The 14579-nt window shown below is 49.2% G+C and overlaps 1 protein-coding gene across 1 annotated transcript in view; it reads left to right on the forward strand.

Moving 5' to 3' along the window:
- GLI2 (GLI family zinc finger 2) overlaps positions 1–14579 on the forward strand; it is a 198699-nt gene that overhangs the window by 133474 nt on the left and 50646 nt on the right. The window contains exon 3 of the mRNA XM_075609799.1: positions 10567–10672. Coding sequence (XP_075465914.1) covers positions 10567–10672 — 106 coding nt within the window. The remainder of the gene's footprint in view (positions 1–10566; positions 10673–14579) is intronic.

Consider the following 14579-nt stretch of genomic DNA (forward strand, 5'->3'; position numbering starts at 1 on the left):
CCCGTGCGGTATAGCTCCCTTGCCCCGCGCGGTATAGCTCCCTTGCCCCGCGCGGTATAGCTCCCTTGCCCCGCGCGGTATAGCTCCCTTGCCCCGTGCGGTATAGCTCCCTTGCCCCGCGCGGTATAGCTCCCTTGCCCCGCGCGGTATAGCTCCCTTGCCCCGCGCGGTATAGCTCCCTTGCCCCGCGCGGTATAGCTCCCTTGCCCCGCGCGGTGTAGCTCCCTTGCCATGCGTGGTATAGCTCCCTTGCCCCGCGCGGTGTAGCTCCCTTGCCCCGCGCGGTATAGCTCCCTTGCCCCGCGCGGTGTAGCTCCCTTGCCATGCGTGGTATAGCTCCCTTGCCCCGCGCGGTGTAGCTCCCTTGCCCCGTGCGGTATAGCTCCCTTGCCCCGCGCGGTATAGCTCCCTTGCCCCGCGCGGTATAGCTCCCTTACCCCGCGCGGTATAGCTCCCTTGCCCCGCACGGTGTAGCTCCCTTGCCCCGCGCGGTGTAGCTCCCTTGCCCCGCGCGGTGTAGCTCCCTTGCCCCGCGCGGTATAGCTCCCTTGCCCCCGCGCGGTATAGCTCCCTTGCCCCGCGCGGTGTAGCTCCCTTGCCCCGCAGTGCGCTGCTGGCTCTGTGGCCGGGCAGTGAGACTTGTGTTGTTAGGATCCCAGCCAGTGGCTCCAGCAGGAATTTCCTGCCTGCTTCTAATTTCCCTCACATCTTTTTTTTCTTATGCTTTCAAATGGAGACAGAAAATCTTTTTTTAATTACGCGCCCCGGGTCAGCCCTGCAGAATATTATTCTTATTCCTATTAAGTACTTCCTGTTCAGGGAAGCAAAAACTAGTCAGCAACTTTCACTAAAGTCAGTCCTTGTGTTCACGCAGAACCCCTTCACTGCCATAGCGCCTATGGCTAGGAAGGGGTTAATGACGGAGGGTATGTTTTCACGTAAACTATTTGTTTTACAAATGGTCGTTACCCTGACATGTTATCGTAATCTTCACTGACCGTGTTATTCTGCAGTGTGTTGAAGGCCATAGAAATACTGGTATGAAATTCATTTTTTGTGGGACTTAAATATGGCCGTCATTGTGACTTTCTCTAAAGCGATCCTAGTAACCACCCTGCTTCACTGCCGCTGTGAAATTGCTGAAGCATTCTTACTTCACCCCACTCACAGTCCCTTAAAGCAGCAATACTACTTTCCCCCTTTTTTTGTTTTTAATATGCGCATCAATACAATCCACACAGTGATAAGTAATTAGCTAAGTTGCCGATCGATCCGTTCTCCTGTGATCGATTGCCGAAGATTGGGCTCGGGGGTTCACTAAATGGCTGTAAGTGCAGCAGAAGAGGACCAAAGATGCAAAGTTCTGTGGGGAAGATCATGTGACCAGGCAGTCACTAGATACAATTGGTGCACTGCTAGAGAGAGGGCAGGGCTCAAAAAGGGGTGTGTCAGCCTGTTTCAGAAGAGGAGGTGACTTTGTAAATGGTTACTATAGAAACAAAAAATGCTTTTTACATTATAATCTTATACTATATTAGTGAAAGCACTGTATGCCTGCCTGCATGCATGCATGCCAGCCTGCCTGCCTGCTGGATGTCCGGTGTCCCTAGGGGAAATCTCATTGGTCCCTTGGGCCGCCCCCGCACACCTCTCATTGGCCTGACGCGGAGTGACGGCCCAAAGGACACACAGGGACACAAACACACACACAGGGACACAAACACACACAGAGGGACACACACAGGGACACACACACACACACACACAGACAGACACACACATCACACACACACAGGGACACACACACACACACACACACAGTAGGGGGGGGGGTGTACATTAGCAGCATTGTATAACCCGGGGGGGGGGGGGGGCTCACATACCCGCCTCCGCCTCCGCCTCTTCCTCCCCGAAATCAGCCTCCACACCCGCGCGCACGTCCTCCTCTCCCCGTGTCTCCCGCGCTTTCAAACACCCCCCCCCCCCCCCCCCCCGGCGCCGCTACAGTGAGCGGAGGAGCGAGTGCCCGGGACACAGCGGGGGAGCGGCCACAACAAGCTGCCTCCCGCCTCAGTTCCACGTGGGAGCGGCCGGACGGGTGAGTGAGCGGCCTTCACCCACCCCTCACCCCCCTTCAAATCACCTCCCCTCCACCCCCCCCCCCCCCGGCGCCGCTACAGTCAGCGGAGCGACGAGCGCCCGGGACACAGCGGGGGAGCGGCCACAACAAGCTGCCTCCCGCCTCAGATCCACGTGGGAGCGGACAGACGGGTGAGGGAGCTGCCGGACGGGTGAGTGAGCGGCCGGACGGGTGAGGGAGCGGCCTTCACCTCCCCTCACCCCCCTTCACCTCCCCTCACCCCCCTTCACCTCACCTCCCCTCACCCACCCCTCACCTCCCCTCACTCCACTTCCCTTCCCTTCCACCTCCCTCCACCCCCCCTTCACCTCCCCTCCACCCCCCCTCACCTCCACCCCCCTTCACCTCCCCTTCACCCCCCCCACCTCCCCTTCACCCCCCACCTCCCCTTCACCCCCCCCCACCCCCCCTTCACCTCCCCTTCACCTCCCCTCCACCCCCCCTTCACCTCCCCTCCACCCCCCCTCCACCCCCCCCCTTCACCTCCCCTCCACCCCCCCCCCTTCACCTCCCCTCCACTCCCCCCCCCTCACCTCCCCTCCACCCCCCCCCCTTCACCTCCCCTCCACCCCCCCCTTCACCTCCCCTTCACCCCCCCCCTTCACCTCCCCTCCACCCCCCCCCCCCTTCACCTCCCCTCCACCCCCCCCTTCACCTCCCCTCCACCCCCCCCCCTTCACCTCCCCTCCACTCCCCCCCCCTCACCTCCCCTCCACCCCCCCCCTTCACCTCCCCTTCACCTCCCCTCCACCCCCCCCTTCACCTCCCCTTCACCCCCCCCTTCACCTCCCCTCCACCCCCCCCCCTTCACCTCCCCTCCACCCCCACCCTTCACCTCCCCTCCACCCCCACCTTCACCCCCCCTTCACCTTCCCTTCACTCCCCCCTTACAACCTCCTACCACCTCCTCACCACCTCCACCCCCCTTCCCACCTCCCCCACCCCCCTTCCCAACAAAGCCACCACCTCCCCCCCCTTCCCCCCACCCCCCCCTTCCCACCACCTCCCCCCCACCCCCTCCCCTTCCCACCACCTCCCCCCCACCTCCCCTTCCCCCCCACCCCCCTCCTTCCCACCACCTCCCCCCCACCCCCCCCCTTCCCACCACCCCCCCCCCCCCTTCCCCCCACCTCCCCCCCCACCCCCCCCCCTTCCCTGAGGCGGAGTCACGGGCCAAAGGACACACAGACACACAGACACACACACACACACGTAGACACACACACACACACACGTAGACACACACACACAGACGTAGACACACACACACGTATACACACACACACACGTATACACACACACACGTATACACAAACACACACACGTAGACACAAACACACACACGTAGACACACACACACATAGACACACACGTACACACACACACACACACGTACACACACACACACACGTACACACACGCACGTAGACACACACACACGTACACGTAGACACACACACATGTACACGTAGACACACACACACACACATGTACACGTAGACACGTACACACAAACACACACACACACATGTACACGTACACACACACACACACACATGTACACGTAGACACGTACACACACACACATGTACACGTATACTCACACACATGTACACGTACACACACACATGGAGACATACACACACACACATGGAGACATACACACACACACATGGAGACATACACACACACACATGTACACATACACACACACGTATACACTCACACACGTATACACACAGGTATACATACACATAATGTATACACACACACACATGTATACACACACATGTATACACACACATGTATACACACACACACATGTATACACACACACACATGTATACACACACACACACATGTATACACACACACACATGTATACACACACACACACACACCTGTATACACACACACACACGTGTATACACACACACATGTGTATACACACACATGTGTATACACACACACATGTGTATACACACACATGTGTATACACACACACGTTTATACACACACATGTATATACACACACATGTATATACACACACATGTATACACACACACACATGTATACACACATACACATGTATACACACACACACACACATGTATACACACACACACACACACACACACTTATACACACACACACACATACAATGTATACACACAAACGTATACACACACACAAACATGTATACACGTGTATACACACACGTGTATACACACACACGTATACACACACACAATATATACATACACACAATGTATACACACACATGTGTATACACACACGTGTATACACACACACACATGTGTATACACACACACGTGTATACACACACGTGTATACACACACACACACGTGTATACACACACACACGTGTATACACACACATGTGTATACACACACATACGTGTATACACACACACGTGTATACACACACACGTACACATACACACACACACACATGTATACACACACACACATACAATGTATACACACAAACATGTATACACACACACACCCCAGCACCACCACATCAGCACACCGGTATGCCCCCCTAGCACACTGGCATTCTCGCCTCCCCACCATTCCCAGCCCCCATCAACACCATCAGCACCCACACATCGCCACCTTTGCACCTCCCCCATCGGCACACCCACATCCGCACCCCCACATCAGCACCAAACCCTCCCAAATCAGCACACCAATACAATCACCATCAGTACAGCCACAGCAGCACTACCACCGCACATGGGCCGCGTGGACCACTCCCCACCCAAATGCCACACCCACACCACAAACATCCCGGGCAACGCCGGGGCTCTCAGCTAGTACATTATAAATGTCATTTAGAACTATTTAAAAAATGCTACAAGTATTTTCTCTTAGTACAGAACTGATTTATTAAAAAAACACACGTAGGACAATGCTTGGGCTGCAGCTTTAACACTAGAAAAACAGGGGAAAAGAACAGGGAGTGTTCAGGGAGCAAAATACCAGCATTACATGAGTTAAACTTCTTTAAGTTCATGGGTGGGGTTTGCTGGTTTTAAGGAAAGCGTCTTATTTCTGCTTAACCCCTTTGCTGCCAGAAGGGTTCCTATATCCCGTGAATGTCATTGTGCGTTTCTCAGTTAGGATAACGTGCCTGAAATCTGCAGAGCTGTTACCGCAAGTCATTACCAGAGTAGCAAAGACCAAAAGTGGTGAGATTCGACCCCACAAATGGCAAAGTAATGGGGAAAACGGTCATTTTTATCAGTGAGACTGCGCTGACGTGCAAGAGACAGTGATGGTGACTTGGTGACAGTATCGGAAATCGGCAACCGCTCACGTGTTTTCAGTTTGAAATCAGACACCCGCCAGATCTGCAAAATGTTTCCACCATCTAAGTCAGGGAAGTCACTAACAGGTCAGGTCTTAAGGATATCCCTGCTTCAGCACAAGTGGCTCAATCGAGGACTGAGCCACTGATTGAGCCACCTGTGCTGACGCAGGGATATCCTGAAAACCTGACCACTTGGTGGCTCTTGAAGTGGAGTTTGCCTCCCCGGATCTAAGTTACAACCCAGAGATCTGCAGTTTCCAGCTCAGACAGGCGTTCGTTCTCTCTATATTATTTCCTAGAATAACCGAATCATCCAACTGCTAAAGTGTAGAAACAAAGCTCTGACGACATGTTGAGTCCTGGTGGTAATACCGTGAGACTGCCTTCCCGTGACGAGTCGCGATTCTCCTTTCTAGCGCCCGATTCCACCCCCAGATATTTCCCGGCCCAGCTGTTCCCCTGGCGCCTGGCGCTGGAAGCGGTTTCCTCCTTTGCGTAGCAGCACGGAGGAGCTGAGGAATTCTCCTTTCAGATGCATAGCTTACTGTGCAAAGAATGCGAGACAGGTGGTTAAATCGAACTGTAGCCAGGCGTAAAATCCCGCCATTGTTCTACAGTAACCCTACTGTGAGGGGGCTCAGGGTGGGAGGGAATTTGGGGAATCTGATATTTTGCCTACACGATCAATTTAACCCATTCAATGCCAGAGAGGAGCCAGCAGCACATTAATAATCAGTATTTTTTTGTGCGTAAAGGGATCTTTTTGGAGTAAAACGGATGCGGAGAAGCGGCATTGTATACCATCGTGTGTAAGCGGCAGGCTATTTTCCCCTCTTTCTCCCGGCGTGCGTTCGCTTGGCATTTGAACGAATGGTTACGGGACGAGTTACCGGACGTACATATTATGATTAAAAGAATACAGTTCTGCGTCAGAGTGCGCCGTTGTATGCATCAGCGTTCTCTGACGACGGACTTGGCATACACTGCTCTGATTTGTGACCCAAGAAAGGTCCTTGTGGAACAAGTGCGTTACATTTGGCTTTGGTGCAATCAAAAGAACTTATTTTGTATGAAACGGGCGTCTTGATGCACCGGTTTAGTAGCTTTATACGTGGCCCCTGGTGTGTAATAGGAGTACGGTGCTGGGGTGTATGTCAAACAAGGGGACAGTACAGCTATGCTAGAAACGTGAGGACCAAAAGTTAAGGCCTCATCATGATGGAATGGGATCTGTGGGCCCGCGGCCGGGTCACCCCTAAGGAAAGGGGTTATCATTAGGAGATAACTTTGGGGGGTTGGCTTAATGGGATAAAGTGAGAGGATTGAGGGTAAGAGGTTGAGGGTTTTAGGGTGAAGATTAGCATTAGGGTTTGGGGTTTTAGGGGTAAGGTTAGGGGTTACCTTGGCGGCGAAACACCCAACTGTCAAACAGCGGCGGCGTTGGAGCGGCGGAAGGGAAATGTCCGAGATCGCATCAGGACACATCACTGGCTAATGCCTTAAAGATTCAGTCCCGCCTAATGTAGGTGAAAGCGTGGCTCTAGGTTTATGAAGACTGCCTTTGAAGTAGGTAAGCCCGGAGAGCGCTCAGCTGTTCTCGTGGCCTTGAGCAACTCACTGCCATGTGCCACAGGTAACAAAACATAGATTGTAAGTGTAGCCCTGTTTCCTTCTGGGTACAGTGTAACTACCAATGCTGCGTAACCTGCTGGCTCGCTGGCCCTGAGCCTCTGCCACGGAGAGCCGGAGGCAATGTGTATGTATAACTTATCTCTCACCAGGTGCAGCGCCTCCACCTGCGATGGCTCCCAGCAGAGCGGGAGTTGTTCCTCGCAGGACAATAATACAGTGCTACTCACACAGCATGTAAAAGAAACGGTAGCTTTACTAGCGGTAACCATAATCATGCATGTATCATAACCTGTCAGTATTCCTCCTTGATGAGACACAATAGATAACGCGTCTCGCAGGACGCGACCCTTCACCATGTTACCCCCCACACCGTGCCCAATGCCCCACACTGCAATCCCAAAATGTGTGTGTGTGATTCCGCAGCCACTAAGATGGCAATCTTACAGTTGGTGCACTTTAGTAGATATTACCTGCCGAGCGCTCCTGCGCTCGGGCATGCAAACAATCTTCGCAAAGGATCTGATGACAGGGACCCGTCGATGAGGTCATCCGGGGCGATCCCACCCGGGTGGCTGATCTTGTCTTTGTAGAGGTCTGGTCCCAAACCCAAACTGCCCTTACTGTAAATAACCCTTTCCTTTGTTGCTGGTGAAATCCCTTAATATTGGATGAAAGGAGATGTCCCAATGTCTTTTGTACTGTCCTTGGGATGAATAGTTCTCTTGAAAGTTCCTTGTACTCACCCTGAACCTATTTGTATATAGTTGTCATACCCCTTCTTAGATGCCTCTTTTCTAATGTAAACAAATCTAATTTAGCTAGCGTCTCCTCATGTCAGATTTTCCATTACCTTTATTAATTTGGTGGCTCTTCTCTGTACATGTTCTAGTTCCATAATGTCCTTTTTATGGAGTAGTACTCAAAACTGTACTCCATATTCACGGTGTGGTCTTACTAAGGAATTATATAGCAGTAAATTATGCTTTCTTTCCTTCCATCCATACCCCGTTTATGCATCTTATTTGCCTTTGCAGCTACCGCCTGACATTGAGCACTACTGCTAAGCCTGCTGTCTACAAACACGTCTAAATCCCTTTTCATCAATTTTTGACCTAATTTACCTAATTTTGCCCCATTTAATTTGTAATTGGCCTTATTAGTCTTGCTTAGCAAATGCATAACCTTACATTTACTGTATCTGTATTAAACCTCACCTGCTCAATTTTCCAGTCTATCCAAGGCCTTCTGGAGAGAAATTACATCCTGCTCGGATTCTACTACTTTATACAATTTTGTGTCATCAGCAAAGATGGAGACTTTGCTCTCTATGCCAACTTCAAGGTCATAAACAAACAAGTTCAAAAGCAGGGGTCCCTTGAGGTACTCCACTTACAGCTTTAGCCCAACGAGAAAATGTCCAATTTATGACGACTCTCTGCTCTCTATCGTTCAACCAGTTTTCAATTCAGGTGCAAATATGTTTACCAAGACCAATTTGCTTTATTCTGTACACCAACCTCTTGTGTGGCACTGTATCAAAAGCCTTTGCAAAATCTAAGTAGATCACAACTGAATTACCCTGGTCTAAATTCCAACTTACCTCCTCAAAGAAAATAATAAGGTTTATTTGGCACGACCTATCCTTCATAAATCCATGTGGACTATTACTAATAATTTTGTTATCCAATACGTATTCCTGAATATTATTCCTTGGTCATCCTTCAGTTAGCTTCCCCACTCTTGGTGTTAGGCTTACAGGTCTGTAATTCCCTGGCTGTGATCTAACTCCCTTCTTCAATATATAGGCATAACATGTGAGAGGTAAAATAACAAGACCTCATCATTTTATAGGTTGGCATTTGGCTGAGGGAAGTTTTATTAAATAGATAGTGTAGGAGAAAAATAAAAATGCTCTTGTTTTATTTATTTTTACAAACCTCCAACAAAGCGTCTTACAGAGAATTCTAATACAATACAGGCACACGTACATCCAACATTAATACAGAGGAATCCATCGCCCATAGAGTTTACAATCTAAGTGGATATTAAAGCCATTATTTATACAACACTGCATGGGCCTCTGTGAGAGGATGATGGGAAGAGGTACTGCTGGCAGCAGAATTAGGGGTGTTACTGCAAGAGCTGGGATGTCGGTGCTCATTGAATTAGCTCTCCCCTTATTCCTATAAACTCAGCACATTCATAGAGTGCGGGGCTGGGTCAGGCTCCCTGCTGCAGATGTTTAAGGCTCCACATGTAAGCTTCATAGGAGGCACTGTGATTACTTATTCACTTCTCCTGCGCGTGTGATAAATCCATACTTCATGCGCCATGCGGCCGACCTGGAGTGTCGGAATCTCGCCATCCAATGAAAGGGGCGTCCTGTTTCAGAGGAGGGGGAATAAACACACTTCTACAAATGAATATACAGGCATACCCCGCATTAACATACGCAATGGGATCGGAGCATGTATGTAAAGCGAAAATGTACTTAAAGTGAAGCACTGCCTTTTCCCACTTATCGATGCATGTACTGTACTGCAATCGTCATATACGTGCATAACTGATGTAAATAACGCATGTGTAACAGGCTCTATAGTCTCCCCGCTTGCGCACAGCTTCGGTACAGGTAGGGAGCCGGTATTGCAGTTCAGGACGTGCTGACAGGCGCATGCGTGAGCTGCAGTTTGCCTATTGGGTGCTATGTACTTACTCGCGAGTGTACTTATAGTGAGTGTCCTTAAACCGGGGTATGCCTGTATGCAGCATTGTATACAGAGGCTGAACATCTACATCCCTCCCCAGCCACGAGGGTTAATCAACATACTGAAGCGGATTTAAATGACAAAGCAGATACCCCACACAGTGCCGCCGACAGGGGGTGACAGAAGGGACAGGGGCCCCGTCCTGGGCCCCGGGAAGCCTGTCGGGGGCCCCGATCACACACACATTTCACTGTGATATTGTACATCCAGTTTTAATCTCAGAGAAATGTCTGTGTGAGTCAGGTGGTCTCACTATCTGTACACTTTCCATTGTTGGAAGTATTCGGTCGTTCACATGATTATTTTGTAATACATCTTTAAGGTTCTCCAAGTTCTAGGCCCGGGGCGGCTAACTCCAGTCCTTAAGGGCCACCAACAGGTCAGGTTTTCAGAATATCCAAGCTTTAGCACAGGTGGCTCAGTCAAAGGCTGAGCCACCTGTGCTGAAGCAGGGACTGATTAACCCACCTGTGCTGAAGCAGGAATATCCTGAAAACTTGACCTGTTGGTGGCCCTTGAGGAATGGCGTTGCCTACCCCTGTTCCAGGCTGTTGGGAATGTTGGGATACTCCATATTGTTTTATCCCACAGCCTGATCATTTGCAGGAACGGAGCGTACAGATCGTTGCATCTTGAAGTGTCCGGGGGTGTTCGGCCTATAAAGATTGACTCTGCTTTTTGCTTCCCACAGCTCCCGCTCACCTCTTTCCTGCATTCCACGCCCCCTTCCCAATCGACATACGGCACCAGGAGGGGAGGTATCATTATGAGACGCATGGGATCCACGCCATTCACGGGTGAGTTTGGGATTACTGCTCTGACAGCCTGAAGCGTTGGACGCATGTTACAGAAAGCAGTGGTACTGCGCTGGAGCGCACATTGACACTACCGCGTTAAACAATGAAGCAGAGATCTCTGTACCTAAGGTCCAACCAATCACAAATACAAATGGTTTCTTTAAAGACCCTTCCGTGCACAGGGCAGAAGCATGCTGCGCACAGCGGTTAAAGCTGCGCACAGCGGTTAAAGCTGCGCACAGCGGTTAAATCCGCCGTCCGCACTGGTCGCATTCTTCTTAGTTATTTAGGGATCTCTTCCTGCGCTCTTTCCAAAGCTGTGTTTATTTTTTCTATCTGGTGCTTTACGCAGGATATATAAGCGTGTGAAATCCTGAGTGTCCGGGAAGTTAAAATGGAGGTCTCCCAGAGCCCAGTGCAGCCATGTTACCATGGTGACTTCAGATGCCAGAGATTAAAAAACTATTATTTTTAACAGTGAAAAATATTTAGGGGGCCAGATACTAACATTATATGAATTAAACTCATAAAGGCTTCTGCGGGGTCATTGATTTAAACAGGTTTCTTACATTTAATGCAGTTCTGTCATTTAGGTTTTACATTCCCTCAAATGTATTTAATGAATGAGAGTAATATATCCCATTATTGCCTGTGTGTCCCATATAACCTCTCCCTATAACTCCTCCTATTACCCTATATAACTGCTCCCTATAACTCCTCCTATTACCCCATAAAACCTCTCCCTATAACTCCTCCTATTACCCCATATACCCCCTCCCTATAACTCCTCCAGGATGGGCTGCAGGTGAGCTCCTGCAGGGGAGCCAGGATGGCCTTAGACCCAGGGGTTGGTGGCTGTGAGTTGGAGATGGAAGTAGGAGAGGCCGCAGGCTGCAGCAGTGGTGTAGGCCTTGGTGAGGCTGAATGCAAGGTACAGGAGAGTTTGGAGAGAAAGGAAGGGGCAGAACAGAATCTGCTTAAAAAAGAAGAGAAACGAGCTTTATTGAAGAAGTATAACAGGAAGGTAGAAGAATTGGAAATAGAAAATATTAAGTTAAAGAGATGTCGTGGTCGTGAGGTAGACACGCGCAAGAAACAAATAAATCATCTGCATGTTGAATTAACCCGGTTGGAGGTTGAGATTGCTAAAATAACAGGGGTTCCAGTCAGACAGAAACGTTCCCTTTTAAAAACTATTGAAATGCTAACCCACAGTGCTGAACAGGGTGCAGAGTAAAGTGCCAAGCAGGGTGCAGAGCGGGGCGCAGAGCAAAATGCTGAGCAGGGTGCAGAGCAAGGTGCAGATTCATATTGTGGAAACGGTAGCCAAAACCCCATTAAATGCTCTCAAGAAAAGATAAGTTTGGTGACGCCTACAAGAAGTGGGAGAGAAACTAGATCCCAGAACAAGTCTGCAAAGTCTAAAGATAAAACAGAGAACTTATCCCAGGAAAATTCTGATTCAGATCCTGACAGTTTAATTCCACCAACTGCCAAGAAAACCCCAAAGGGTAAAGATGCAAAAAAAAAAGAAAGCAAAGGACCGGAAGCTAAAGGTTTCCACAGGAGAAGGTAACAGCCCTGTAATAGGGTCCAAAGACTTCAGGGAAGGGGACTCACCTCAGGGTGTATCAGACTGTGAGCAAGGATCTGTTCCAGAGCTTCCAGCATCCCAGGGGTTAATAGCAGAAGATCTGATTAAAAGACCATTACATGCAAAGAAAGCAGCAGACACCTGTGATGTTGGGTTATCTCAGACTCCCACGCTGGGAGAAGTCAAAGAAATCTGGAGAGCAGCAAAGCAAGAACCTAGAAACTCTGAGAGGAGTTCAGCTGGAAATGGAGTTTGTGCCTGAGAGCAGTGAGCCAGAGAACCCATGCTCACCTGGACTTACAGAACCACACCCATGCTTATTAGCTGGTCCTGGGATTCAGAACTCTGAGAGAGGAGAACAGCAGGTGGTAATTAGCAGCAACGGAGACTGCATTAACCCTGTAATGCCTGGGAGTGAAGTTAAGGTTGTAGAGACTGAAAGTGCTGCTCCTATCCAAACAGTTCCTGATAGAGTGGCCCAATCAGAAGATGGAGTAAGGCAAAGTAATGGCATCAAGGTAACCCCAGTTCACACAGCCCCCCCTTCAGCCTGGAGTGGGAGATCCTTTGTGAGCGCTGTGACCAGAAATGCACAACCTTTAAAAAGGAGGAACGTGGTAAAGTTGAGATATAAGGGCGCAGAGGAGATGAAGCCTGACAGGATTTTTGTAGGAAAACATCTATTGAAAGAATCTTTGGGCTTCAGTGCAGATGACATTTACGCCCTTATCCATGTTCCAGGTTCATGCGAATACGATGTCAGCTTTAAGAGACCTCAGCTCTGGACTATTTCTGGACAAAATATGAGAGTCTTAAAAATTCAGAATTATGGAAGTCCTTTGCTGCTATTCTTGTGTCAAAACCAGAAACAAAGTCGGTAACAATTCTCTTCAGACACGAATCAGTCCCAATATCAGATATTCTGATATGGCTTGGCAGACAATGCGAAGTACTGGCTCCACCTACAAGGATTATGGACTCGGAAGAAATTTGGGTTGGAGGTTGGAAGGTGCAAGTCAGACTTTGGCGACATGGCAATGTTACAAAGCATTTGCTCAACTCCTTCTTCATAGGAAGAGAAAAAGGAAATTGTTTTTACTATGGGCAGCCAACCTTGTGCCATAGATGTGGTTCAGCCAGACATTTAAGCATGTCTTGTGATGTTCTAAAATGCAACTTGTGCCACTCCTTGGGCCACGAGAGGGCAAGTTGTACAAACATCAGATGTAATTTATGCGATAAATTTGGACATTCATACACGAATTGCGCAGAAGCCTGGCATAATATTTCAAAAGTATGGGAGCAGGAAGTGGACTTCGAAGGCAATGAAGCACTTTATGACCGGGCCCTGAAAGTTGCAGGCAGAATATGTCTGGATCCGCCTGCAGATGGGGTTGGTCTGGTTCAGCCTAGGGATGGCGCTTGCTTAGATCCTCCTGGGGACGGAGCTTGTCCTGGACCACCTGTGGATGCAGTTTGCCCAGATACTCTTACAGAAAAAACAATTATTGTGAGTGTAAACAAAGCCCAGGAAATGTCAGAAGACCCCTTAGAAGGAATCTCCTCAAATCTACTCCCAGCAGGGGAACAATCTGGGGAATCAGATGATCCTACTTTGATGGAAACCCAAGTGAGGGAAAATAATAATAAAGAAAAAGAAAGTGAGCAGCTTTGGGCACAGGGAAAAAAGAAAAGGAAGAAGAGCATGGTGAAAAAACTTGGAGGGTCTCTTCGACGTCCTGCAGGTCCCGCTGGTAAAGTTCCTCAGGTAGCTATGAAAAACCGTTTTTCTGCTCTCAGAAAGGATTGGGGGTCAAGAGCTGAGGACTCCGACGATGTAGAGGAACTTTCCTTATCCGAAGAGGAACATACTATGGATGTTTCCAGAGAGACAGACTCGGACATGATCCCACCTTCAGTGACCGTCAAGAGGTTTGGGTCATTGGGGGATAATGTGGGGAAAAAGAAAAAGTAATACCGTGTGGTTTTTTTGTTTTTTTTGGGGGGGGGGGGGGGAGCTCAATGTTTGTTCATTAATCCTTTAAAGGTAGCAGCTAATAATATCATAGTTAAGGCTTTTATTTAGTTTCAATTAAAATGTGTATAAAAGGAATGTGAAGTTGCTGTTGAGGAGTAAGGTGGAACAAATGCTGAGTTAATATTGATATAATATAAGTTTGTACATAATCAGCAGTTTTTTTTTTTTTGTTTGAAATGTTTTTCTATGGAATGTAATGTTGGAAAAAAAATTCAATAAAAATAGTTCCTCCTATTACCCTATATAACCGCTCCCTATAACTCCTCCTATTACCC

This window comes from Ascaphus truei, chromosome 7 (genome assembly GCF_040206685.1).
Source record: "Ascaphus truei isolate aAscTru1 chromosome 7, aAscTru1.hap1, whole genome shotgun sequence".
In the NCBI taxonomy this organism is placed as follows: Eukaryota; Metazoa; Chordata; class Amphibia; order Anura; family Ascaphidae; genus Ascaphus; species Ascaphus truei.